The following is a 27,072-nucleotide window of genomic DNA, read 5'->3' as shown; positions in this document are numbered from 1 at the left end:
TGTGAGCCCCCCCTGTGCGGGGAGGGCACCATGCCCGGCTGAGCGTGGGGTATTTATTTATTATTTATGCCGTGTGGGAGCTCTCCCGGGATGTGGTGGGCAGGGGGAGCAAGAGTGGGGCATGAAGTGGGGGGGGAACGGTGCTGGTGGAGGGCCCCGGCGGGGGTCTGCTGGCACACCCCAGCTTTGCTTTTGCCCCCAAATGGGGCGCTGGCAAAGCCCCTGCTGTGCCAGGTGGCCATGGGAAGGGCGATGGGACAGGAATGGGGCTGTGTGTGTGTCCCCCAGGGATGAGGGGGTCCCGGGGGTGCATGGGGGGTGGGGATGCTCCCCGGCCCTGGTGCTGGTGAGGACCAAACATTGTCTCCAGGTTTTCTCTTCTAAATTCCCGTGCAGCCATCCAGGCCGAGCCCCTTCTGGGGTTTGGTTCCTCCTCCCTGGCCCAAGGGTTTGGGGGGGCGGCAGGGAGGAAGGGGGGGGCCCTGGGCCGGGCTGGAGCCGCACTTTCACTTACTGCCTTTTAACAAGCTTGTGTTCCTCTGAGCTTCGTGTTTAATAAAGGTTTCTACTGACTCTGGTCTCTACTTTGGGGCTGGGCTCAGCTGCCTGGGGACAGATGGGGGCCTGAAATGTTGCCTACACCCAGAGCTAAGGGCTGGGGGGCTGGTTTTTTGTTTATTTTAACTTGAAATGCAAAGGTGGGGCTCTCAGAGTCTGCAGGAAGCACTTGGGTCCTCTTGTGTGACACAGCCTCTGCCCCGGGCCAAATGTGGGTGAAGGACAGGAAGGGGGTGTCCCTGCAGGGCTGGGGACACTGCAGATCCCAGGGAGATGGGGACATCGAGGGACGTGGGGGAGGACGGTGTGGCGGGTCTGGGGGTGGCTGGGACGTGCCGCTTCCTTCCCGTCTTTGTGCGCTCGCTCCTCGTTCTTTCTGCCTGGCTTCCTGCGTGTTACTTATTTAAATACCCTGATAAATATTTCACTCCGGCCTGCGTTGTTGCATAAGCCCTCTGCTCCCACCTGGGCGTACAAGGCCGTGTGGTGCTGGGCTGCCCCGTGCTGCTGGGGCAGGTGCAGTACTCACACGGCTCCTCGTGCTGAGCCGGGATGGGTTTGGGTTTGGGGGTGAGGGCTCCCTGCCCTCGGGGGTGTGCTGGTCCCTTCCTTCTCCTCTGCAGGGTGCCCAGACCTGGTGGGGCTGCAGAGCTGCCCCCTGCCCCTCGCCGTGCTCCCAGCACAAAGGAGCAGCCGTGGTGCTGCAGGGAGGTGGTTCCAGAGGGGTTCATGGCACTGGAGCATCCTCAGTGACCTCCTTTCCTGCCTCCTGCCGTGCGACAAACCACCCCAGCCTTTGGGGCTGGGCCGGGCTGAGGCGGTGGGAAGGTGGCAGGTTGTGCTGATAGGGATTTCCTTCTTGGTGAGTGCTCGGCGTTTTCCTGACAAACAAAGCCCAGCTGGGAGAGCCTGGCTGCCAAGCCTGGCATGGGTGGATACGTGGCGCGTGTCGTGCAGTCGTTTATCCCTTCCCATTTTTCATGTCCTTGTTTTTATTTGTGGAAATCTGTACCCACATTCGTGATGTCTGCAGCGTGGAGCAGCACAGCTTTTCCCCTTCCCCTGAGCAAAGGTGAACCTCCCTGCACCACCACCAGCAGTGCTCACCGCCGTGCTTGCGGGATGCGATTCCTCAGGATCAGCAGTCCCTAAAAAAGCAGGGCCAGCACCGTGAGCCCCGGCAGGGCCAGGGCACGTCCCCCCGGTGCCATGCAGCCCAACTGCGGGGCGATGCGCGGGCTGCCCCACACCGGGCAGAGCTCTACAGGAATAGCTGCTGTGTCCCAGGGATGAGTCACGGTGCAGCTGAAGGGCTTCCCTGCTTCTATTTTGGATCCCTGCAGAAAGAGCTGATCGCCCGTGTAGGAGTTCTCGCTTCTGACAAGCACGCGTGGGGATGGGGCGAGCGTGGCTGTGCCACCTGGAGCGGGGAGTTGGGCACGAAGGGAAGGAGCCTGACTCCAGCCCCATTTGGGGCCCAACACCAGCCCTGTTTGGGACCTGCCATCCCCCTGCAGGTGGGACAGCCACGGAGCTGGGTCCTGCTCTTTGCCTCGCTTTGCATTCCGTACTCCACCTCCCCAAAAGCACTGGCATTTCTTTGGAAAATAAGCAAAGCAGGGAGCTGAAACGCAGCCTCGTTTATTCACCAGACACCAGCAAGCGGGTGCTGCGTTGGTTGATACCTGGCTGTGTGCCAGTGCCCCACTCTGCCTGGGCAGCGCCGCCGCTGCAGGGCCAGCAGCGAGGCCGTGCCCTCCTTCCCTCCTGGAGGCGTTTGGGTATCAGCCACTTGTTTTGGGAAGGAGACGTGTTGGGAAGGAGAGCTGGGTGCGATCCTCTTCCCTCGTGTGCACCCGGAGAAGCCGTGAGACGAAACCTCCCCATGAGGCATCCTTGCGCTGGCCCCAGGCTCCGCTCGCAGCCGTTTCCCCCTGGGAAGGGGGCAGCCGGCCAGCCCCACGTGCTGTGGCTCCGTCATGTCGGGCTGGGAAGCGTCTCGGCTCTGAAAGCTGGGTTACGAGAAGCTCAGCGAAATGGGTGAGGCTGCAGAGCGCCCTGTGAGGAGAGGAGCTGTGCTGATGCAGCCTGCCGGGCCGTCACTCTGCGCCCAGACGAAGCCCCGGGTTGTAAATAAACCCCTGGGATGTGGGGTTGGAGAGGAGTGGGGAGAAGGGAGGCTGCAGGGGCCACCGGGACCAGCCGTGGACACCAAGGGGCCTTTGGCACCACTGGGGGGCAACTAGAGTCAGCTAGGACCTCACTGGGCTAACTGGAAATACAGTGGGGGCTTGCTGGGCTGACTGGGATCACACTGGGGATGCAGTGGGGACATGTTGGCACCACACTGGGGCTGACTGGGATCACACTGAGGTGACTGGGGTTGCACTGGGCTGACTGGGACCGCACTGGGGATGCATTGGCACCACACTGAGGTGACTGGGATCATGTTGGGGCTGACTGGGATCACACTGGGATTACACTGGGGCTGACTGGGGCTGCACTGGGGACACACTGGGGACGCATTGGCATCGCACTGAGGCTGACTGGGATCATGCTGGGGCTGACTGGGATCACACCGGGGTCACACTGGGCTGACTGGGATCAGGCTGGGCTGACTGAGGCTGTGCTGGGCTGACTGGGACCGCACTGGGGATGCACTGGGGCTGACTGGGATCACACTGGGGCCGACTGAAGCCCGGCCCCGCCGGGCCACCACAGCGGCGACCACCACGGCCCCCCTTGCACCGCCCCGCCCTTCCCCTTTCCACCAATGAGGAGCGGGCCGGGAGGTGCCAATCACCCGTCTGGGCCAACCGGAGCGCCGCGGGGGCGGGCCCTGGGCTGAGGCAAAGTTGCCGGGCGGCTGCGGAGCCGCTCAGGGGCAGCGCGGGGTCCGCCGGCCCCTCACGGCCGCACCTCACGGCCCCTTCACGGCCCCCTCACGGCCCCCTCACGGCCCCCTCACGGCCGCCTCCCCTCACGGCCATGGCGTGCGCCCAGCTGCTGGCCATGTGCCTGCTGCCGGCCAAGGCCGGCTCCGTGCCGCACCGGGAGCCGCTGCCCATCTTCCACGACGTGAGTAGCGGCGCCGGGGAGCGGGCCCCGTGCGGCCGAGGGGGGTGAGGGGCGTGTGGGGGAGCGGGACGGAGCCGGGCCGGGCCGGGCCTCAGCCCCGCAGCTTGCCAGGGGGGGTTTAACGCCTTTTAACGCCTTTTAACGCCTTTTAACGCCTTTTAACGCCTTTTAACGCCTTTTAACGCCTTTTAACGCCTTTTAACGCCTCCCCGGGCGGCTCTCTGCGGCTGGCCGGCTCCCAGCCGTGCTCCGTCCCGGGCATCGCCCCCGCCGTGGGCACGGCCTCCGCTGCCGGCACCTCCGAGAGCCCCGAGGTGCGGAGCTGCCTCCCTGCCCTCCCCCGGAGGCACCCAGCGGGGCCTGGGGAGCTGCAGGAAGGGCTGGGAGCAGCTCCAGGGGCTTCCCCGCTGATGCTCGTGGCGGGGAGAGCTCCCGGGGGCTTCTGCTGTGGTGAAGGTTCAGAGGAAGAGGTGACAGAGGGGGCCGGGTGAGAGAAAAGCCGGCTGTGCCTGCCTGGGTGTGCCAGGTTGTGCCAGGCCGGCTCTAACGAGCCAGGTCAGCTCTCCTGGTCAGCGCTCCGGCATTCGGCGCTGCTGGGAGCTGCTCACATCCCGGGGAGGTGAGGAGGAGGAGGAGGAGGAGGAGGGGGGGGGGGGGCTTTATCTGATGCCTCGCTGTGGGTGCTGTGCGAGCCGCAGCGCTGCCGTTGCAGTTCTTTCTCTGCAGACATCCCAAGCCTCTGGGACGTTTGGCCCCCAGGCTGGACCCCGGGGCTCGCTCGCTTTCCTCTCTGCGTGCCAGAGACTGAGCAGAGCCGCCTGGGCAGCCAGCCGTGAGCACAGTGCTTTCACCCCTTTGTCCCCTCCCTGCAGCCAGCCTGGCCCTGGCTGAGTGTCCGGGAGCTGGGGTTGCTTCCAGTCCTGCATGCAGGGGTAAGCCTGTGACATCCTTCCTTCCCAGGGCTGGGGGGCTTGGGAAGTGTTGGTTTGGTGCTTCCTCCATCGTTCTCAGCCTGTCTGCCATCGCAGGCACTGAGTGGGGTGCAGCTGCTTGGGCACAGGGACAAAGGGACAGAGACGTCTCTCTCTCAGGCTCGCAGCAGCGTTCCTGCGTTTCTGGAGCTGCCAGCTGCCCTGAATGTGACTGAGGATTGAGGCAGGGCTCCCCAGCAGCCCACGCAGACCTGTTCCCACTCCCAGGCTGAGTCCCCCTCACTGTCCCCAGCATCACCTGGTCTCAGGGGACATGGGGCAGGCGCTGCCCCCTCTCGCAGGGCTCTGGTGGCTCTGCTTCCCAGCTGAGCTGAACTCAGGTAGGAAGCGCAGCCCCGAGAGCCCCGGTGGCAGCAGATGCACCAGCAGACCCTTTAGCCTGGAGAAACCTTTGCTTTAAAACCCGGAGAAATCCCCAGCGTGTGGGAGCTGCAGGTTTCTGTACTTAGCTCTAGCGAGGAAGCTCTGGAGCGCGCCGTGGGAGCCCTGATGGGCGTCCACAGAGCTCCCTGCTCTACTTTCATGCAGGAAGGCAGCCTGGCCCTGCTGGAGGCTGGCACCCTGCAGGTACGTTACCTAACGCTGGGCAGCTCAGGGCAGCGCCTCCAGAGGAGCCTGCTTTGCTCAGAAGAGCATCCTCCGAGGCATCCCTGCCTGTTTTTGGCCATGGGGATGGACCAGAGAGTTCCCTGCTGGGACCAGCATCAGAAAATCCTCTGCCCGGTTGCAAGGGAGCAGCATCTTTGGGAACGGGGTTCTGGTTTCAGCTGTCTTTGCCTCTGTGCAGTTATCATGAGCACCTCAGCGGCTGACTGCGGGCTGAGCCCTCAAACAGTGCAGCAAAAGCATCAGCGGGGAGCAGGGGGTGCAGGGGCAGCTCAGCAGGGACGGGGCCTCCTGCAGCCAGGAGCAGAGCAGGTCTGGGGCGCTTTGATCAGCGGTTTCTACTTTGCAGCTGCTTGGAAAAGAACCTAGCACAGTTTGCCTTCCCTCTTTCCTGCCTTTTTTTTCATTCCTGATCTTTCTTCAGACCTGGAAGGGATGGCTGAAAAGAAAGTTGTTACACAACTTGCTGTTGTCAGCTCTGCTAGGATGTGCTAGCCAAAGCCTGTGCTGCGCTGTCTGCGAGATGTTCCCAGGCTGCAGAAACCGTGCTGTTCCTCCACAGCCACCAAACCTGCAGAGAGCTGCTGGTGAGCAGGGAGGGAGGAAGGGACGAGGAGCCCCAGCTTTCTGCTGGGCCATGGGCAGGAGAGTCGGGTCAAGACATGGCACTGGAGCAGCCCTCAAACTGTGCTCTGGGGCCGAATTCATTACAGATGGATGAATGAATGAATTAATTGCACTGGAGGGGGTTCACGTGTCCAGGTGTCCCAGGCAGAAGGACTGCAGGGGGTGGTTACACCGCTCAGGGCAAGAGCTGCCCATCAGTGCTGAGGGCTGAAGTGTCGGCGGTGACGCTCGAAGTGTTTCCATTGTGGGCGTTTTTTTGCTCAATGTCCTTTCATTGAAAGGATCTGAACAATTCAACACCTCCCATCACAAGTCAGTAGCAAAGCCGCAGCGATGCCCTTTCTCCTCTGTCCCCCTCTGTTCTCTAAAAGATGCTCTGAGCAAGTGCTGGGCCCGCTCAGGCAGCAGCGGGTGTGCTGGGAGCTGTGTGTGGCGGAGCAGAGGGATGGTTTTCGTCATTTACAAAGGGAAATCTCCCCCAGACCGGCGTGTGCAGCGCTGCCCTTCCCAGCCCCGGTAACGCGGGCTCCTGCGGGGCCCGGAGGTCTCCCCGCGGTGGCTGGGGAGGGCCGGCAGCTGGCTCGCTGTTGAGCCGCGCCGCTCTTCCTGCCGCCTCTCAACCCCGTTGTGTTTTTTCCCTTTCAGATTTTCCGGCGAGCCGACAAGAACGGTGAGTGCTTTGTTCTGCCGCCGCCTCCCCCTCGCAGCCTGGCTCTGGGCGAAGCAGCAGCCCTTCCCCGCCGAGGGGCTTGCTGCAAGAGCAAAGGATGAGGGCAGGCAGCTCTCTGCCCGGAAGAAAAACGCCTTTCTGCTCTGCCTGCTGGAGGAAACGCCGGCCAGGGGCTGGGAGGGGGCTCCCCAGCCTCACTGCCTGCGTGTCACGGGGGGCAGAGCCTCCTGGTGCTGGGTGCTGCTCGGTGGGGCCAGCAGCGGGAGGGAGGGCAGAGCAGGCTGTGCAGCACGGCTGGCCGGGCTCTGTCAGGCTTTTTATCCGCTCCTTGCCAGGACTGTTTGGGTCTCTGCCCTGTGTTTGGGTGACCTGCTGGAGTCCCTGGTGTCTGAGAGTTGGGCTCTGTTAAATCTGACACCTGGAAACCGGCAAGTCCAACGTCACAAGGCATTTCTCTGAGCCTTCCTCCCACTGGGCTCTTCTGGGAGATTGCAGATTCCAGGAGCCGCTTTTATTGCAGAGCAGAATGCAGCTCGGGAGCTGAAGTTCTCCACACATGGGAAAGGGGAAGCTCATGAGTCAACCGAGAGATTTTCTTTCCCTTAAAGATCTGACACCATCCTCACCGTTCTGTGTATAATAGCTCTGTGCTGGGGAGAGCTAAATGGAAAGCCTGCCTGGAAAGTCACTGAAGTACAGAGTGTCTGGATGTGTTTCTGAAAATGCTGCAAAGAGATCTTTTGGAAGGGTTGGAGTGGCTGAAATGCCTGCCCGGCAGCACCCGCACTGCTTGCCAGCCTTCCTAGGTGTTTGGTGGGGATGCTCTGGCTGGTGGGACATGCTTTCAATGAGATCTCTGCTCTAATTATTATGCACAACACGCCCAACCATCCCACGCTGCTGGTAAAGAGGCTGCTGGGAGGATGGCTGGGGCTTGTACGCGTCTTTCTGCAGATATATAATTATTCTTCCCTTTTGTTTAAATGCAGATGATGGGAAACTGTCATTTGAGGAGTTCAAGAACTATTTTGCTGATGGGATCCTGAGCTCGGAGGAGCTGTGGGAGTTGTTCAGTGGCATTGACAGGCGTCATTCAGAGTAAGTACCACGGTGGTGCAGAGGAGAGGAGATGAAGGAGGATATAAAACTGCCTGACTGTAGATGGAGGACGTTTGGAGGCGGGTGCAATAAATAGTCAGGGTGAGATAAACCTACCTCTTGTAACACGCAGATGTTAAAACCCATTAAACACCGGGTACAAGTATTGCTGGTGAGAGAAGCCAGACATTTTGAGAACAGGCGTTATCAGATTTACTGTAGTGCTATAAAAGCAAGCAGCCATTTAAAATCACATTATGTTGGTTTGAAAAACGTATTCCAGAAATACACAGCCCTACGGAGCAGGTTGTGTATCTGCAGGAGGAGCATGTGGTGGTGTGAGGACGATGAACAGACAGCTATCTCGGCGGTTGCTGACACAGGGAACTCGTTTTCACTTATGTAAGAACTTCTTTCCACCAGAAATGGGCCTTATGAGTGTCGGTGTAACTGTGAATTTAGGCCAGCTTCTTTAAAAACAGAAATGAATTGCACTTAGCTCTTGGTTGCTGTAGACTGGGGCTACCCAGAGAAATCTGTTGGGCTTTCTAGAGAAATCTGCTGGGCTTGGCTGGCTTTGTCCCAGTCTTTCAGAGATCAGCGTGGCCTCGCTGGGGATCCTCTGCCCTGCCTGCTGCTGAAACCAAGGGTGTTTTGGCCCTGGCAGGAGCTGGCCTTTGATTGTCTGTCTCGTTGGGCTCGTTGGATGCAGGCAGCAGGAGGTGCCCTGCCAACACCTCCTCGTCCTCCTGGAGGTCCCAGGGGTTTAGCAGAGAGCCGTCACCTCTGTGTGAACGCTCCTTCCATCGAGCTTCACTTTGGGGTGACTTTGGTGACCACTGGAAGCAGGCTGCACAGAGCAGGGGCTTTACCTGGATGCCAAACGTCTCCTGGTTCCCTGCTGTGTTCCAGTCGGGTTCCTCCACCCGTCCTGAGCGACAGAACAGGGCTGTCAGAAGGCACACGAGTGGCACCACGGAGCCTTGCTAACACCTCCACAGCCCGCGGCAGCTCTGCCCAACCTCAGCCCCTCTGCCTGGGGTTGGGCAGGGCGCTGAGGCACCCTCCCAGCTGGCTGGGGCGTGTGGCAGCAGGTGCCAGGCCAGCCCCGAGCTGCCCCGTGGGCTCTGTGCCCCCGTGCCCCCAGCAGCACGCCCTCTCCAAGCGCCGTGCGTGGCCCTGGCTGCGGCGGTGCTCCCTGCATGACGGCGCGGTAGCTATGACAACGTGGCAGCATTGAGCTGGTGACATCTATTAGCAGGGCATGACCACTGTGGTTTTGATCCCTTTTTGCTGTGAAGAACAGAAGGGACCTCGCAGACAGAGCTGGTTTCCAAATTTGTGTGTTCTGGGACTTCAAGGCCGCGTAGGAGGCCCCCAGCCCCGTGAGGATGCCCTCGTTTCTGCAGGAGCAGGCTGGGAGGCCCGGCTGTGAGGCTGTTTCAGGGATGCTCCCCGTTCCTGTCCCAGGCTGGTACGTGACCCACACGCAGGGAATGGTGTGAGCAGCTGCGAGAGGGATGGATTTGGGGTTGTGGCTGCAGGGAGCTGTGCACGATCGCTCCAACCTGACCCCCAGCTGGTGAAGGAGGAGGGGGGGGCATGTCCTGGAGCAGGATCCTGGCTCTTACTGCCTGCTGAGAGGCATCTCATCCCCTGCAGACACGTTTCTCAGAGTGCTGTCATCCTGACTGGGAGCTGTGTGCCCGCCAGGCTCAGGGACTTCAAGACAGGCTTGTCCCCAGGGAGATCCTGCCCAGAGGCTGCCGTGTCTCCCCTGGGCCACCCCCACTGGTGTCACACACAGCACAGCCTGCCAGGAGTCGGCGTCAGCTCTTGCTCCAGGCTGGGTTTGGCCTTGCGCTGATCCGTGGCATTCGCTGCCACACGCGTGGCACAGAGACTGCCTGGGGCAGGCAAACAGCCTGGGCTCTGGGCAGCCTCGGGATGCGTCGGGTGGTTCATCATTTCACTGAGCTTGCCAATTCTTCAGGGCTGTAAGGGGTTGTGCTCTGTGTTTGTATAAAGAGGGGACCAAAAAGTGTACACAAGGCTGTGTGCAGAGCCACTGCACAGCACGGGCAGCAGAAATCAGGCAGCGTTTGGTGTGCGGGACCAAAGAAAGCTTCCTGTGGCTCTGCCTCTGGAGCTGGGCTTTGTCATTCGTGTTTGGGGTGCTCAGGGGGACCTTCCCCTTAGGGCAAACTCGTGGCTCCTGAGGGCTGTGCTTGTACCCCGGCCGTCCCCTCAGCAGAACCCTCCTCCAGGGCTGCCTGCTTGCTCCGTGCTTGCAGGGACCCGGTATTTTGGAGGACTGGGTGGAACTTGCCACTGGATCCAAGAGTTGCTGCCTAAGGACACCAAGAGATGCCCAAGAGCATGGTTCTGTGAGCCAGGTTTCTTTACACTCCCGATCTCCTCCTGGCCTCTCAGAGCAGTTTGCTGTGCCAAGGAGGGCTGAGGGAGTTTCCCCTGCAGTGTGGTGTTGCTGGGCACCTGAGCCAGCACCGTGCCCGCCTGCAGTGCTGCCTGCTGCTGGCTCAGTGCTGGGGACAGCAGCAGGGGATCCTGGCCTTCGCGCCAGGTCTGCCCTGCCCTGGAGGTGCTGGAAAACCCCTGGCGTGGTGCTTGTCTGCACCACTGCTTGTGGAGGGGCTGTGAGCACGGGGAAGGACGCAAGGAGAGCCAAGCTGTGCTGGGCCAGGGCTCTCCCAGTATCTTTCTGCCACCAGCGTGCACAGAAGGTGCTTAACAAGGCCACGTAGGAAGCACCTTTACCCTCACAGCTTCTAGTGGCCGCTGGTTTGGAACTTTCTTGACCAGACCACCAGCTCCCGGAGTTCTCTGCTCCACAAATCTGTCTAATTTTGTTCTAAAACCATTTAGGCTTTCGGCTTCGACCGCATAGGCTGCAAGTGAGTTCCACAGTGGGGCTGTGTAGCATAAACTGATTTTCCTTCGGCGTGTTTTAATGCTGGTGTTTGCCAACCGTGTGGGATACTCTGCAGGTCGTTACGAGAGGCACTGCGAGGTGCTCAGTGAAGCCTTCTCCCTGCAGATGCTGTGATTGCTTTGGGCTTTATGGAAGGAAAAAATGTTCCATTACTGAGCTGAGCACATCCAAACAGTCTGCTTGTGTCTGAAATCAAAGGCTCAAGGAGTAGCGGTGGGAAGAGACCTTCAGAAGGCTCCAGGTCAACCTGCTGCTGGTGTGCTGCTTAAGTGTGAGTTCAGCACAGGCATGGTCAGCTCTGCAAACATGCCCGGCGTTCTCCTTTCATGCCCCGGAGCTTTTCTGGTGATGGGACAGCTTCAGCACTAAGCCAGTGGCTGGGTCTGGCCGTGAGGGTGCTGTGTTCATCAGGTCTGGGTTGAAAGGATTGTTTTCTTGTCAGTGCCAGCCTGACCGAAGGAGACACAGCAACAGAGATTTTTACACCCAGACGTTATCCGTGCCTGAGTAATGGAGTGCTGCCCAGACACATCCCGACTCTCTTTCATCACTGCGAGACTGCATCTGCTCCTCTGGCTCACAGAGCTGACATCTGTGAAGATTAATATTTTAGAGGTCTCATACATTATTCGTTCTCCATCCAGAGAGGCCGTAGCACCACGCTTTCCTCCCCTCTCCTCTGTCCTTCCCGTCAGGTCGTGCTCCACCTCCTGTTTGTTCTGGCGCTGGGGCAGGGTGCTGGCAGCCCGTGTGTTTAGCCACCTCCGTAAGGTTTGGATCTATTTTGAGCTGGTGGAATAAAAGCTGAGGTGTAACCCAGCATGTCTTCGGTGGTCTGGGTGGTGGGAATAGTAAAGCTCGTCAGAATGTTCCCTGTAACGTCTCTGAATCCAAAATGTTTGAATGATTTTGTTTAAAATTTTATATTTCCCCATGAGACTTTTTTTTCCTGCAGTTCTCAAAATTATTCCATTTCGGCTTTAAAATATCTCCTTATTTGAATTCTTTGACATTTAAAAGATGATGTTCCACGTTGAAACCAAACGCAACTTCTCTTTGTGATTGGGTCCAACCGCCAGGTTCGCTGTTTGGTTTTGCTTGTCAGAAAGCACAGTGCTCAATCTGGCGCTGGAGCAGAACAGAAAGCTGCGTCTCCCGGGGAGAAGGCGTTTTCATCCACCACAACTTCTGGGAGAGGAAAGACAAACGCTTTGGGAAGGGGTGAAAAAGCTCCGCTGCCGCAGAAGGGCCTTGGGAGAACCAACATGCGGCTCGAAGCCTCCCCGGGCCTCTCTGCAGCAGCCCCCAGCCCGGGCTCCGCGTCCTCTCCCAGGGGGCAGTGTCGCAGAGACCGCGCTCCGAAGGTGTCAGCACCGAGCTGCGAGGTGTGCAGCTGGGCGCTCGCTGCTCTTGGCGTCAGCTGCTGTGGGCTGCCCAGGGAGGTGTCATGGAGCTTTCTGTCCTGCATCTCCTGGGAACGGTTAGAAAAATGAGGGTCAGAAAATCCTCCTTTGGGTGAGAGGGAGCGGTCAGGTGGGAGTGACAGGAGGCTGGGTACGGGCTGCTGGGAGCCTGAGGCTCTGAGCTTGAGCCGCGAGTGAAAGATTTTGGGTTTCAGTAGAAGCACTGAGCTTCTACTTTAAAAACAAACAATCTCAGAGGAAATAACCTCAGTCCTTTGGTGCCGTGGAAGAATGGTTGTGTAAACTGTCCTCCTGTCTTCGGTCACATCCTCGGTGTCACAGCATCAGCCGGTCTTTCAGCTCTGGAGAGCAACTGCACCGCCTGAGAGTGCGGTGTGAGGGTTTGGGAGCCAGACCTGTGATCACAGCGGAGGTTTCCAACCTGAGCATTAAATGATAAAAAATAAATAAAAAAATCCCATCTGCGTTGCCGAAGCTGATTGATGTTTTCTTGCATAAATTCCAGGCGCATTCTGACAAAATCCTAACAACATAATGATGACAAGATCCTCCATCATCAGTTCAAGCTTAATTACAGTTAATCAGAGGTTTGAGCACAGTCAAAATAGAGCGATGTGGAAATGCGGAGCGTCTCAGGATAAGCGCTTTGGAGACAGAGGGTGCCTCTGCGGTGCCAGGGGAGGGCAGAGGGAGAGGCAGAGGGAAGCCTCTTGCACCCTTGCAGTCCTGCGAAGGGCTCAGGATTAGGCCCGCAGGATCTCTGCGTTAGCTCCTCCTGCTTTCTGGTGTGACAGAGCTGCTGCTGGCATTACAACGATGCTGTTGGCACCGATGCTTTTGTGCTGCGCCCTGTTCGGACCGAGCCACGTTGTGCCCCGGGAGCTGATGTTTCAGCACTGAGCTGGGAAGAGCCGGGTGTGATTCTGCACTTGTGTGGGCAGGGGCAGGGGGGCAGGACCTGGGAAGGGAGCGGGAATCCTGCTGCAGGAGGCTGGGTTTGCCACGGGATCTTGGTGATGGGCTCAGCATTTACTCGTTCAGTGTTCTAGTGATTAATTAGTTACTGTTCGCTTTACGTAGCGAAAAGAGAAGCTACAAAGAGCTACCAGCAGGCTCTGGCCTCTCCTTCCAAGCCGCAGCGTGGGTGCTGCCAGCAGCTCTCTGACACACGGGCACCTGGATGCCCAGTCTGGGGTCTGGGCAGTGCTCTCAGCTGGCGGCCCCTTCTCATTCCTGCTGGAACTTTTCCCAGTTCCAGGTTCTTACTGGGGACAGACGCAGATGCCGGGGTAATGTACGTGCTAGGTATGTGCCTGCATTTTGCTAACGTGGGTCCACATCTCTGCTTTGGCAGGCTGTGCCTATTTCTTGGACGGGGACCAGTGGCTGCAGTTACTCCTCTGGGGCACGGGTGCTGCGGTGCGTGCCGAGCCTCTTGTGCCGCTGCAGCAGCAGGGCACTTCAGTGGCTCTGCAGGCTCCAGGCAGCTTTCAGGATTATGTGGAACAAATTAAGAAGGAGCAGGACGTTTTTGCAATGTAAATTTATGCTTCAAACCCCAGTCCTCCTTGCGGAGCTGTGGTTGGATGCACGGAGCTGCTTAGAGATGGGATCAGCAAAGTTTGACAGAGTGGAATTGGCAGATGAAGGGGCGTTGGTTTTGTTGATTATCTGAGTAGTTTCTCAAGGGAAATGCTATTTTTTATTCTCATCAAACACTGTCTGCAGTGCCAGGACAGTGCACCAGATCCCCGCCTTAGTCAGATCCTACAGTAGGTGTTTGAAGCAGAGGAGCCAAATCCCACCCCAAATCCCACCCCAAAACTCTCCCGTGCCTAAGCAGGGGGCTGCATCCAGCTGCCAGGGGGCTGTGGGGACCCCTCACACCCACAGGGGTTGGGTTTGCTTCTCAGGTGCAGCTGCTTTAACACAACTAGCTGCTGTTCCTCGCCACCCAGTACTTCCCCTCCCAGCACCCCAAATTTGGGTTCTCCAGGAAGTTGTAGGTGGGGAGCATCCTCCCAGGTCAGTGCCCTCCCCTGGGACACCCGCTCACTGCCAGTCCCCTGGCCTCTGGTGGCTGTGTGAGCTCCGGGGTGCCCCAGCGGACGGCTCTGCTCGCAGTAGAAGCGGTGCCGAGGTGTTGTGTGCCCTGTGAGGAGTGGGCAAACCTAAAATTTGAGCTGTCAGATCAGAAACGAGAGGCTTCGTGGGTGGCCTTGCCCAGCAGGATTTGCACGTTTTGCTAATTGGAAGCACTGCGTGGTGTTGAACCGTGCAGTGGAAGCTCAGCAGGAAGGCAGACCCAGGACCATCCCTGGCAGCGCTCACGCGAGCAGCGGGGCCGCGTCCTCGTGCTTGGAGCCCAGCGAGCTGCGGGCAGCTCCAGGTCCTCTGCACGTGATGGAGCTCCAGCGTTTAAAAATCTCCTTCGTGCTGCCTTCCACTTTCCCGATGAGAAATACAAATGGCTGCAGACACTGAGGGGATTCTGAGACCAGAATTTCTGGAGGGGAGGCTGATGTGAGTGAACACCACCCTGGGGCATTTTCCCTGGAGGCCGTGCCGGTGATGCGAGGCATCGCAGGCAGCCCTGCCTCAGCAAACCTCTGCTTCAGCCTGCAGTCCCCTCCCGACAGCCGGTAGGTGTTTCTCGGTGCTTCCTCCTCCCTCTCCACCCCAGCTGTGCCTTTGTTAGCACGAGGAAGGAGCTCAGCCCTCTGCCTGCACTGCTTGCAGACCTCGCAGAGCTGCAGGCACGGGGTGATGGGGCTGGGCTGGGGGCTGGGGGCTGTTCTGCCACGACCCTGTTGGCACTAACGGGACGGCCTCTCTGCCTACCTGGACCTGCTGGCTTTTCTGCAGGATTCCTGCCTTACCTGGCTTCAGGGAGGCTCGGGGATCCGACCAGCTTTCCAGCATGTGTGTTTTGTTCTTTTCTTTATCACGTTTGCTGTCTGCAGGTCCTGTGGAGCTCCAAGCCTTGCAGGAGGCCAGGAGAGGGCCTGCTGCCGTGCGGAGAGGATGGGGCTGAGGCAGGAGGGGGGTGTCCTCGCTGAGCACGTTGTGAGCTGGGGGGAAAGAGGTGCTGCAGCAGCAGCTCTTGGGTCTTGTCAGGTCCAGGAGCTCTTTATTTTAAAAATAGAGCTTTTAAAACCGCACTGGGAGGCTCCAGGCAACCCTCCGAGACCCTGCTCACCACAGCTCTTTCTCCCAGCCCAGCCCCACCATCTAACAGGTGTTTTTTTTTTTTTTTCTTGCAGCAATGTGGACACAGAGAAGCTGTGTGGTAAGTCGGCTGACCTTCCTGCTCGGGGTGGGCTTTGTCTCCTGCGGGTCTGCAGCGGGGTTTGTGCCCACCTGGGCAGGGCAGGGCGGGGATGGGTGGCTCAGGGGCTCTGCCCCTGTGTCTGAATCCCTCCGGGAGGGTGTCCCAGGGCATCTGTGCTTTCCTCTAGGGAGGAGAGGTTTTGTCACGGGAATAGAGGGCTCTCCTGCTGCCAGGCAGGAGGTGTGACCCCTGGGAGTGGGATGGGAGTGCCCTGAGCAGTGCTGGGGCAGCTGGCACAGGGGAGGCTGGGAAGGAGCTGCTCTGGGAGCTCACTGTGGTCTTCTCTCCCATTTCAGATTATTTCTCAGCGTATCTTGGAGAGTACAGGAACGTGCTTTCCGCTCTGGAAGCGCTCAACTCTGCTGTCCTGGCAGCCATGGACAAAACCAAGCTGGTAAGGACGGGGCAGGAGGGCGATGGGGCAGCCGGGGGGTACCAGAGCTGTGGTGAGCTCAGCTCCTCGTTCAGTGTTATCCTTGGGCTGCAGGGGCCACAACCGCGGTGCCTCCCGGGTGCAGCGGGTTGCCTGCAGCGGGGAGATGTGAGGTGGGTGGGCTACACGAGGGTCGGTCCTGCTGCAGGCAGCTGGAGCTCCTCGCAGCCCGTGCTCCTGCCCGCGGGGACAGGAGTTGCTGCAGGGACAGGGAAAGTGCCAAACGGTCAGAAGGAAAGGAACAGTGAAATTCAGACTGCCGGCTCCGTGCTGTGCCCATCCCTGCTGCGAATTCCTTCCCCCCTCCTGCAGCTCGCGCCGACGGGAGGCAGATCTGAGGCTGCTAATTAGGCCGAGCAGCGTCCTGCCTCGCGAGCCTTCCTGCACACTGCGGGGCAGGGGCTGTGGCGCCCAGCACTGCAGCTGACATACAGCAGTGGGAAGAGCTGCAACCCCCGTGGGTACGAGGGTCTTGTTCGCATCTGGAGCCTGTGAAATGGCTCAGCTTTGTGTCTGGCACCTCCTTTGTGCTGCGCTTGGCCAAAAGGCCGTTCGTGAGGCTCTGGCAGGCAGCAGGTGAGGCTCTGTGCTGTCCTAGTGCTGCTGCGGGCAGCAGAGCCAGCGTGGCCCTGCCCAGCAGGGCGGCCGCAGCTCTCTGCTGGCTCTGACTTCGGGAAGAATCGCCTCAGTTCCAGGCAGGGCGAGTGAAGCACCCACAGCTCGAGCTGTCCTGAACCTCACAGGAGGAAGTTTGGACTGAAATTTTCCACGTACCTGCTGGGAGCTGTGTGCTGCTGGGGGAGTCAGGGCAAGGCTGAGTCGGCCATGGCAAGGAAGGTGAATGGGGAAGATGGGCAGCTGCCCGCTGAGCAGAGGGACGAGGAGGGGCCGGTCCTGCTGCTGGCTCTGCCGAGCAGCCTCAGTGGTGTTTGCATCTCTGTGAAGTCACCGGGGATGCTGCCCCCCGAACCTCCCTCTGGCCGTATCCAGCCTCAGCAGCGTCTCCCTGTACAAGTTTATTAAGAGGTAGAATGATTCATCTGGAGGAAGCCGTGCTTTATTTGAGTTCTTTTCTGCCTTATTTCTATATTTATTTATTTTAGTAACGAGTTCATTGTATATTCATGCGTTTCTCCAAAGTACAGCACAATTACTGTCTGCTGCGCAGTGCTGGCGTGATGTATTCATTCACTTAATGCTTCCTGGTGTAAACATCCCAGAGAGCTCCGTTATAATTACACATCGCTCTGCAGCCGTGTTCAGCACGTACCTTGAACTAATCATTTTCTTAAATTAACTTCTCATTTTTATCTCCTGGCCCTTTCCTTGGGCTTGAGGAAAGACAAAACAACCTGTGCTGGGCTTGTTGTTTAAGTTGCAAGACCTTGGATGCAGCTGCTAGGAAATGGGGCTGGGCAGGGACTCCTGGCAAGGGGGAAGCCGGTTTCCCCTACTGAAACAGATTTCTGTGGGGTTGTTTTCCCACCTGTGGTGGCTCTGCCCAGAGCTAGGAAGAGGACGGGGCGGGCAGGCACTTGCAGCACTGCTCTCACCTGTGGCTCAGCCCTGAACTCCTGGGTGCCCCGGGGCAGGTGCTGACCCTCCCGGCGTGCTGCTCCCTGCACTTCCCCGCTCAGCCGGGCTCCGCACCAGGGAGGAGGCAGGAGAAGGGCAATGCTGTGGCTCTGTAGCCACGGCTTGTGCTGGAGCTGTGGGAAATCTGTCGCTGCTGGAGGCTGGCAGAGATAAAATGCTGCTTTCTTACCTGCTGTGACCTGGATGCATACCCATGTTTGTATTTCCAGGTGGGGATTGGTCGTGGGCTATTCTGGGATTATAGGGTTGGATTTTAGACAAAGCTCACACCGCTCAGAGGCAGAGCAGAGGGCAGAGGTTTCCCATCTTACGTGCCTGCCTGCCAGTTCTGTTAATTCAGACGTCCCTAATGGCCTCGGGGCTGAGGACCAAGAGCTGCAGTTTGGCAGAGGAAACCTCACCCTGGGGGTTGTGCTGGAGGCACAGCAGCACCGGGAGCTGAGCAGGCTGGATGGGATCTGCCCACTGGCGTGGCCCTCTCCATGAAGCTCTGCTTACACAGCAGGGCTGCAGGGTCAGCAGAAGATAATTTTCAGTCCCTGCCTGGTTTTCCCCAGGCTGTATTTAAGAGAGCTTCCCGTGGTGCCCAAGGAGGCAGCGATACCCCTGCCAGCTAGAGGAAGAAGGGCACGTGGAGTGTGACCTGGGGCTCACCAGTTAAACCATGGCACCTCCTGCTTAGAGCACCATCTGCCTCCAGCTCCTTCCTTCTGCTGCCGGAGGGCTGCTCTCCCCTGCACCCTCCAGGCACTTACTGCGCAGCTGTAGAAGGTCTCGTGTACGTATGAGCCCACTTTACAAGATGAAAACCAAACAGAGCATGAGATGCTTTGTTAGCAGAAGGAAAGCACGCCTCACGGGAGCTGTGCTTGGCACGCTCAGACGGCGCTAGGACAGTGCTGCAGCAGGTGAGGCAGGGAAACACAGAAACCAGAGCTTGGGGGGGGCACACTGAGGCCGTGCTGGGAGCCGTGGTTTGGAGCGGTGCCACTGGAAGGACTTCCAGTGTCCGGGATTCCCACCTCTCTGACGGCCAGGAGACCTGGCGTGGCTCAGACAGGGTTCGGTGCTCTCTGCCAGGCTGCTCGGTCCTGTGCCCGTAGCACACCTTGCTGCCCCAGCAGCCTGCAAAGCGTGGGGAGTGGAGGCCAGGTTGATCCTCACCGCCTCCGAGGCTGCGGTTCCTGCAGGAAACGGTGTTTGTGCGGGCAGCAAACCTGCACGTCGCTTCTTGTGGGTCCACGGTTGGCAGAACGAAAGCAAATTGTCAGTGGGTTGTGCCCATTCTTCAGTGCTGAAAGCGTGGCAAAGGAAGATGCCTCTTCAAGAAGAGGTGCTTTTTTTTTCATTTTTTACCAAATTCCATCATTTCCTTATGCATTTTTAAAATACAACTGCTGCTAGCTACGCTAAACATGCTAAATGCACCTTTTTCTGTGGCTCCACTTTGCGGTTACAGTGTCATAGTTTCAGAGTTAGGAGCAGACTATGGAGATACCTCGGGAAGCAGTCTGATATTTCTCTCAGGAACCCAAGTGCTAGAATCTTCTCGTTCCCCAGCTTGCCATCGCTGCACGCTAAGCTATAAATACCTCTCCAAGTCAGATGCTCTTACGTCTCCGTTGGCAGGAGTTCTGCGTTCACCTATTCTGTTCTGTGAACATCATCATAGGAAACTAATAAAACCCCACAAAGCACAATTGCAGCAGCTCTTGGCAGCTTGGGGATTTTCGGTTGGGTCAACAGAGCAGAAATACCTCTCTGCAACCAGAAGAACTCCTCTTGTGTCTGCCGAGTTATTTACAGCTTTCCAGGAGTCTTTGCTGTCAGCAAGAAACGCGGTGTGCTCGCTGAGACACAACCTTATGGAGACTGTTTCTGGGGGGCTGGCGCTGCTGGCTGCAGTACCTGACGGGTTTTGCTCTGCCCCCAAGGTGCAGCTGAAGCAGAGAGGAGTGTGTTTGCAGTCACTTCATTCCCTCCCCCGGCATGCAACCACCCAGGTTGGTGCAGAGGAGGGAAATAGAGTTTGAAGGGCACTGAGATGCCTCCTGTGACCCGAGCGCAGGGCGCACGGCGCCTGGTGCTGAGCGCGGGGGCTGGAGGTGCTGGGTGAAGGAGGGCTGCCCGGCCTCGGAGGGGTCTCACAGGGCAGACGTGCCCCAGGCTGGGGACTGCTGCTTCCTGCTGCGTTCCTGAGAGCTCTGCGGGGCTCCTGAGGAGTTATTTCCAGCCTTCTCTCTGCTGGTGGGCTGAGCAAGGCGCGGGAGGGAGCTGCCTTGTTGGTGCAATGCCCGTCTGAAACGTTGGCACGTCCCTGTGGGACCCGGCTTTGCCTGTGCAAAGTGGTTGGAGGTGCCTGGGAGGAGCTCTGGGCAGGGGTCAGCGCGGGCTGGAGCCTCCAGAAACATCAGGCAGGAGCCTGAGCTCCTCTGTGTGCAGCTGAGGGTGAGCTTGTGGGGGCAGCCCAGGCCTCTCAGCATGAGGCACCCAGCACGGGATCTCCCAGGGGGTGTTGCCACCTTCCCAGCGCTGTTCCAGGCAGGGGGAATCGCTTCCCCTGGGCCAGGCCAGGCAGCAGGGGTTTCTCTTTCGCAGAGCTGCAGGAGGATCGGGTCTCCTTCGGGCTGCTGCGTGTGCTTTGGGAGCAGACAGCCCAGGCTGTGCCAGCCCCCGCCTGCGGGGAGATGCTGGGGTAGGGACAGAGGCACTGTGGTAAAAGGGCTCTCCCTGCAGAGAGAGGGGCAGGGGCAGCAAATTCAGCCCAATTCCATCCTGGAAACAAAACGGACTGTGCCATTAAAAAATAAAAGGTGGATGGAAACCGACACCCAGCACAGGCTGCGCTGAGAGCTGCCCGCTCACCTGGGTGGGGAGCAGGGGGCTGTCGGCGCTCTGCAGACGAGCATCCTCGCCACTTCCAAGGCCGGGAGCTGGCGTCCCTGTAGCCCTGCAAGGACGTGTCCCCAAACGGAGCTGTTCCCAGCAGCTGTTTGCAGCTTCAGGTGGGATGCCTGCTGTGTTTGGATGTGCCTGTGCATTGGGGTAATCACGGCAACGGCTTCGTTTCTCCCACGCAGGTGTTGAGCCTGTCCCCCGGGGCAGGGGCTGCCGGCTCCGTGCCACCCCTGTCCCCCAGAGACGCTGCCTTTGAGCCCCAGCCCGAGGAGTGGGGCGGCCCCAGGTGGGGCCTGGGCCTTGCACCGTGATTTTGGCACCGGCGTTGAGAGTTTCAGTCCAAGTGCTTTTACGCAGAACTTCTGGAATTTGGGATCCTCGGTTCTTCTGCCTGTTGGAGAGAAAACAGGATAGGAATTGGAAGTATTTGACCTTAATAAAGCAGTCGCATCACTGGAGGCTGTCTTAGAGAGGGGAGAGGGAGCTCGCAGTGCCTGGCGCAGGGGTGACAGCCTGGCTCTTTCGGCAGTGGGGGTGGCTCAGGTCCGGTCTGCCTGGTGGTGTCCTCGAGGAAAGGGGTGGTCCCCTGCTGCTGGATGTTCCTGCAGAGCAGCCAGCCCTCCTGCATCAGGTGGAGACTCCCTCCGCGGCCTCCCACCACCCAGCCGTGTCTCTGGGGATGCTCACAGCGCTGCCCTCTGGCTTCTCTGTCCCTCAAGTCTTAAACGCTGGGCACAGGGGCTGGCCTCAGGGTGCTGGCAGCACTCCCCAGCTGCTCCCCTTGGCCTCCTCCTTACCTTGCCTCCAGCAGTCAGCTCAGGTTTCTGCTTTTCATCAGCTCGTGCTCTGTACCCGGTGCTGAGCTGCTGTGGTGTCAAGGTGAGGAGCCCCCTCCTGGGGCAGAGTTGCTGTCCTACAGCACCCTGTAACCTCCGCTCATCCCTCCTGCCCCCTCGGGGCTCCTGCTGCGCTGGCTGCTGCGTGCAGGCAGGGAATTCGTCCGTTCTCCCCAGCTCCCGTGTGCCTCCCTGCACCCTCCTCTCACGACAGATCCCGCTGCACCTCCTCATCCTGCTGCAAAGCCCCTGCCCTGCCCCGAGCCTGCCCCCTGGCACCAGCAGCTGGGGACTTGTGTCTGTAAGGGCACAGCCCCGTGCAGGTGTGTGAGGGAGCCGAGACGCAGGAGGCACCTGACCTTTCCTCCCCCCTTCCCCGCAGAGGTACGAGACCTCCTCCAAGACGGAGCAGTTCCTGACCCGCTTCCTGCTGCGGGAGACCATGCACCAGCTGCAGTCCCTGCAGGGCTCGCTCGAGTGCGCCGTGGACACCATGGAGGAGCAGGCGGGGAGGGAGAGGTAACGGGGCCCTGGGGGGACAGCGGGGAGCAGGATCTGCCCTTTGCAGCCTCAGCTGGCCCCGCTGGGGACTGGCTCCGGCTGCCCTGTTGTGTTTCATTCCTTCAGGAAGGACGTGAAGAAGTCAGAGAGCTCCGTGGGGCTGAGGTCAGGGAGGCGCTGTGGGCGCAGAGGGCAGAAGAACGTCTGCCTGTCCCCGACGGACCCCTACTCAGGGATGCTGACCACAGGTACCACCGCCCGGCCAGCCTGGGGCTGTGTGCTTGGGACCTGGTCTGCTGTGGGGTCGGGACCAGTGTTCCCAGAAACAACAGCCCTGGCCGTGGCAGGATTTCATGTGTCTCCTGGGCAGTGGGGAGAGTTTCAGGAGAAAATAAGTTTCTTGCTTTCGGAGTTCAGAAGCTTTTGCAGTTTTCTGAGCTTGCAGCGAGCCTTCTGCCTTCCCCTGCGCAGGCATTTGCGTCGAAGCTGACAGCCAGTGGATGGCCCAGATCAGCAGGCTCCAGCAGCTCATCGAGAAACTGGAGTGCAAGGTGCGTGGCACAGGGGGGCTGGGGCCGGGCCCACCTCACAGCGAGCTGTGCTGGGCTGGGGGTGCCTCTCGTTTGGCTTTGTTCCAAACTCCCTGCAGTTAACGATGGCTTTGTGAAACGCAGAGCCCACGCCTGGAGCCCCTGAAGGAGGACGCAGCGAGCAAAGGAAGGGATGAGGTCAGTCATGGTCCCAGCTCCCTGCCCAGTGACTGGGGAGCACACAGGTTGCCCCTTGCACACCTCCATGCTCCGGGACGGGTCACCTGCGTTTGCTGCCTCTGCTCTGCGTGGGCTCCTTGCCCAAGGCTCACGTGGCTTCTTTGGGGGCTGTGGGTGCTCACAAGCAGTCCGAGGAAGGCAGCCCCCTGCTCGGGAGGGCCCAGACCTTCCGGCTTCTCTCCAAGCCCCTGCAGGCCGTGCACGGCCCCAGCAGAAAGCCCCCAGGGCCCAAGTTCCCCTGTGGGCTGGCAGCAGACACGGGGACGTGCAGCAGTCCCAGAGCAGGGCACTGTCACCAGGTGGAGCACGAACCCCTGGGCTGTGCGGGCTCAGTCTGCTGTAACGGGGACGTGCCCAGCTCGGAAAGAGGATGATTTTTGGTCTTGGCTCTGTCCCGGTGGGGCCAGCCCCGTGCTCGTCACCTCCCCGTGCTGCAGCAGGGGGGGAGGAGGGCAGGCAAGGGGACGGCTCTGCCTGCGGTGCCCCCCCCGCTGAGCGCCTGTCCCCGCAGCACATCCTGGTGGCCAAGAGGCAGATCTCGGTGGCCAAGAGCGGCGTGGAGGAGTTCCGCCAGGCCTTCAGGTCCTACACCGAGGTCACCGCCGGGCAGAGCAGCTGCCTGCAGTAAGTGGGGCAGGGGGAGGGCTTGCCCAGAATTGGGGGGCCCCGTCAGGGTCATAAGGGCAGACCTGGGGAGAGGGGCCCTGGCTTGGCTTCTGCCCTGTGCCAGCCCTGGGCAGTGAGCAGGGCACAGCCCCTCGTCCCATGCTGGGCACAGTGACATGGGGGTGGGCTGGGCAAGGGATGGGGGGGTTACACCGACAGGAATGGGGGTGGTGTGCGCGTGTCAGAGGGTGCAGCACTGCTCCTGCACTGGAAGACTTGAGAGGAAGGGGGAGAAGCCAGGGGAGAGCTCTTGTCACAGCACCGCCTTATTTAAAACGTGTGCAAGGCTGGGGGGGAGCATCCGGGCCCACCTAGAGCTGCCCCCCCGTGCGAGACCAAGGCTCAGCACCACTGCGGAGCCGGGGCAGGGCTGAGGATGGAGCCCCAGGTTGGGTGCCGTGGCGCAGCGCTGCCAGGCGCCCCCGGAGATCGCGCAGCTGCGCGTGGAGAGGCTCTCCTCCTCCCACGGGAGGCTTCAAGGCACTCGCGGAGGGAGATGTTCGTCCTGTTCCCATTTCAAGTGTCATCTTTCAGCTCTTCAGCTCCAACCGTACAAAACTGCGTTTTCGGGCCAAACAAAAGGAAGCTCCTTGTTTTGACGTGTGGCAGAGAGGAGGATATTTTTTCTCTGGAGCTGACGGGCTTGCCTGGCGTGAGAGCTGCCCGTGTGGCAGCCGGGCTCCCCGGGTGGGCAGAGCTGGGCTGAGCGACAGGAGCTGGTTCGGGTGCGGGGTCCCCTGGAGCAGCCAGCGGCTGTGGCTGTGCCCAGAGGTCCCTGCTGCCCCTGGGGGTCCCGGTGTGGGGCTGGCGGGCGGATCTGCGCCCCTCGCCCCCAGGTGGCCCCAGCTCAGGGTCGCTCCTGTCCCCGCAGCGTGTCTGCCTGCAAGCTGACGGACGAGGCCTGCTTCATCCTCTACGAATTCTGGCAGGACGTGACTTCGTGGAGGAGGTTGGAGGCTTTCCTTCTGCCTGGTGGTGGTGGCGGGTCCGGGTGCTCGTAGACATGCTGGGGGGTGGCTGAAGGGGCTCCCTTGGGACTCCACGGTGGCCCCGCTCGCCCCCTTCTTGCACAGCCTGTGCTGCTGCTGGCACTGCCCTGCCTGGCACGGAGCCCCAGGGGCATTTGCAGTGGAGATGGGGATGGAAGCCCAGGCAGGGGTGGGGAGTGGGGCAGAACAGGACATCCTGCTCTGGGCAGCACCGTCCCCCTGCGCCGGGGCACAAAAATGCGCCTACAACAGAGGGGCACAAGCAAGCCCTGCCCCTGGGGCTGGAGCAGGACGGCCTCCTCGCCCCGTGCTGCCCTGATCCTGCCCGCTGCCTTACAGCCACTTGCAGTCCAGCTACAGCAAGAGCTTCCAGCGCGCCATCATCAGCCTGCTGGAGTCCCCGGAGCTGCTGACCACGATGCTCTTCCCAGGTGAGCGGGGCGCGAGGTGCCGGCCGTGCTGCTGCTCTGAGGGCGAGCAGGCGCCTCGTCTCACTCCAGGGCAGAAAATTGGCTTGGGGGGTCACTGAAATCGTGTATTCTAGCATGTTCTCTGGCCTGGATAGCCAAGCAGCTGGGAGCATGTCCCAGATGGCAGCTGTCCTGAGTCCCACTGATAGCAGCCTGAGCCCTGGCTCGAGCACGATTCATGCCTCAATTTTCTTCCCCAGATCCCTGAAACCTCTCTGCAAAGCGCTGCCCCTCCTGGGCCTCTCACAGTGGCTGTGTCCCAGCTTCATTTTGAAGGCTGAGTGGTGCAGAGGCAGGGGGGAGCCAGTCAGGGAAGATGCGTGTTCCCTGGGGCAGCAGCAGGAACCTGACCAAGAAGTAAGGAACGGGGGGAGTGTAGAGAGACAGGACCACGTCGAGCTCCAGCTGAGGGTCTCTTGGGTTTCCTGGCACCACCTGTGGCAGTGGGTTCTGGTGCTCCAGAGCCCGCTGCCTACAGGGGAGCATCAGCTCCTGCTGAGCAGGGGCAGGGGCAGATCCCAGCTCTCCATCACCCCCAGCTTCCCCCAAACCCCCGTGTGATGCCCTCCTGCCTGCCGCTCCCCCCTCAGCCCTCCCCTGTCTCTCCCCAGCGTCCTGGTGGATCATGAACAACAACTGACCCCGGCGACCAGCAGCTCCCCGGACGCAGCTGGCAGGCAGAAGGACGCAGAGCCCCCTGCACAGCCACCGCCGTCGCTCGCGTTTGTCACCTCCGCCTCCCTGCCCTGCGGCCCCTGCCTCGTGCTCGCCTCCTGCAGCCCGGGGGCTGCCCGCCCCTCAGCTCTGGCAGTTTGCCCCTTCTGCTCGTTTCGCGTGATTTATTTATTCCTCTTCCTCCTGGTGCCCAGGACAGCGTGCAGGGAGGGGCTGGGGGACGTGGCACGGCAAGGGTGGCTCTGGCCCACTGTCACAGCCCCGTCCCTCACCCCTCAGAGCCACCCTTGGGGGAGCAGTGGTTTTGTCCGGGGAGCTGGGCTGGCTTGTGCTGTGAAGAGTGTTTTATAGGAGAAAAAAAAAAAAGATTCAGCAAAGGCAAGCGGAGTGTGTTTCTGGACAGGACTGCCAGCCGCAGCCCGCACAGCCAGTGCTGGGGTTTGGGGCAGCCTGGGTGCACCTCCCCTGCGCCTGCCCCCGCTTTGTCCTGCAGCTGAGGGACCCAAACCCAGACCGGCACCCAGAGGCTGGGCTGAACGCCCAGCGGGGCAGCTCGGGGCGTGCAAGGAGCCAGGAGAGCCCCTGGGGCTGGAGCAGCACAAAGACCGCCCCAGCCCATCCTCGCCTTGCAGAGCCAGGAGCTGCTGTGCGTGGTGTGGAGCTGGTGGCACCCAGGGCAAAGGGGGCTGGGCAGCGCTGCCACAGAGCGGTGCGAAGGACTGGGGCTCCCTGCAGGGGTCGGGGTCACGAGGAGCAGTGCAGAGGCTGGGAGCTGCCCGCCAGCACCCTGCCACGGTGCCACAGGGGGGTCACCAAAGCCAGGGTGGGCCCTGGAGGGTGGCAGCAAGCAGGGGCTCCCTGCGTGGGACGGGTGCAGGAGGGGACCCAGCTCATCCCTGGCCACAGAGGTGGGGTTGGGAGGGAGTTGGCCCCAGCCACCAGCTCCTGGTTAATTTTGCTCCTGCAGGGCCCGGGGCCGCGTGCAGCCACCCCCAGCTTTGGGCAGCCCCAGTTCCTGGCCTGGGAAGTTCCACCCAAGCTCCAGGGCCCCCCAGCTGCCAGGACACCCCCAGCCACGGGCAGTGCTGTGCCTTGTCCCTGAGTCCCGCATTTATTTCAGGAGGGTGAGGGCACTGCTGGGATGCTCCCTGCTGCTTCTCTGAGCCCCCCGCACCCCGAGAAGCCAGGCTTGGGGGTCCCCCCACTGCCCCCCAGGTGCTGGGGAGCAGGCAGCAAGGGGTTGGCACTGCAAGCTCCCCCCCCAGCATGCTGCAGGCTCCTCTGTGCCCCAAATCAACAACGTGCTCAAAAATACCACACTTCAATGCAAAGGGAAAGAGACCCAAAGTTCCCCAGTACCTGACTGGCGTCCAGCTCTGCCTGCGCCCCTGCAGAACCCCCGGCAGCTGCCCGGGCCCCGCCGCAAAGCATCGGTCCTTCAAGGAAAGAGGCCTGAGGAGCTGTACGATGAATATAGTCTTTTTATTGACTACTTTTGAGTAGAACAAACTAAATACATCTGTAACAGTTTGGGTTCCTTTATACAGTACATTAAATAAGTTATGCACAGGAATGAAGTAACAAATTCCTATTACAGAATTAAATGTCAAAAAAAAAAATAGAAAACTCACCCCACCAAGTCTTCTTCCCAGGTCTGAATTTCACATTTATCGTTACAATTATTTTTTTTTTTTAAAAAGCAATCGTTCTAATCATGACCGTTAGTACTTCATTCATTTACACTGGGGTTAATTTTAATACACAGCCAAAGTTGCATGAGAATTATGGAAGACAATCTATTTACAAGCCATTTCTCCAGCACGGCACCGCGCTCGTTCCTTTCTCAGCCGCTCTGGCAGCGCTCGGCCCCCCCGGCCCCTGGTGTGCGCTCAGGGACCCCC

General features: G+C 60.0%; 1 protein-coding gene across 1 annotated transcript; it reads left to right on the top strand.

Moving 5' to 3' along the window:
• The first annotated feature begins 3,504 nt into the window (after positions 1-3,504).
• On the top strand, positions 3,505-25,242 carry NECAB3 (N-terminal EF-hand calcium binding protein 3). Its single transcript, XM_082773191.1, has 13 exons — positions 3,505-3,636; positions 6,507-6,531; positions 7,521-7,629; positions 15,270-15,295; positions 15,634-15,731; positions 21,483-21,619; positions 21,728-21,849; positions 22,073-22,152; positions 22,276-22,329; positions 22,883-22,995; positions 23,909-23,986; positions 24,366-24,457; positions 25,108-25,242. Exons 1-13 carry the CDS (start codon positions 3,547-3,549, stop codon positions 25,134-25,136), a joined length of 1,053 nt encoding a protein of 350 aa, XP_082629317.1. The 5' UTR covers positions 3,505-3,546; the 3' UTR covers positions 25,137-25,242.
• Positions 25,243-27,072: the final 1,830 nt, after the last annotated feature.

Source organism: Aythya marila (genome assembly GCF_965140915.1).
Source record: "Aythya marila genome assembly, chromosome: 16".
Lineage (NCBI taxonomy): Eukaryota > Metazoa > Chordata > Aves > Anseriformes > Anatidae > Aythya > Aythya marila.
This window is presented reverse-complemented; position numbering and strand designations above follow the sequence as displayed.

Excerpts from the sequence above, each read along its gene's own strand:
- NECAB3 (XM_082773191.1), top strand. The coding sequence starts at position 3,547 with ATGGCGTGCGCCCAGCTGCTGGCCATGTGCCTGCTGCCGGCCAAGGCC. Across the intron at positions 15,296-15,633 it reads GGACACAGAGAAGCTGTGTG|ATTATTTCTCAGCGTATCTT; the intron begins GTAAGTCGGCTG and ends CTCCCATTTCAG. Across the intron at positions 22,330-22,882 it reads CGAGCAAAGGAAGGGATGAG|CACATCCTGGTGGCCAAGAG; the intron begins GTCAGTCATGGT and ends CTGTCCCCGCAG.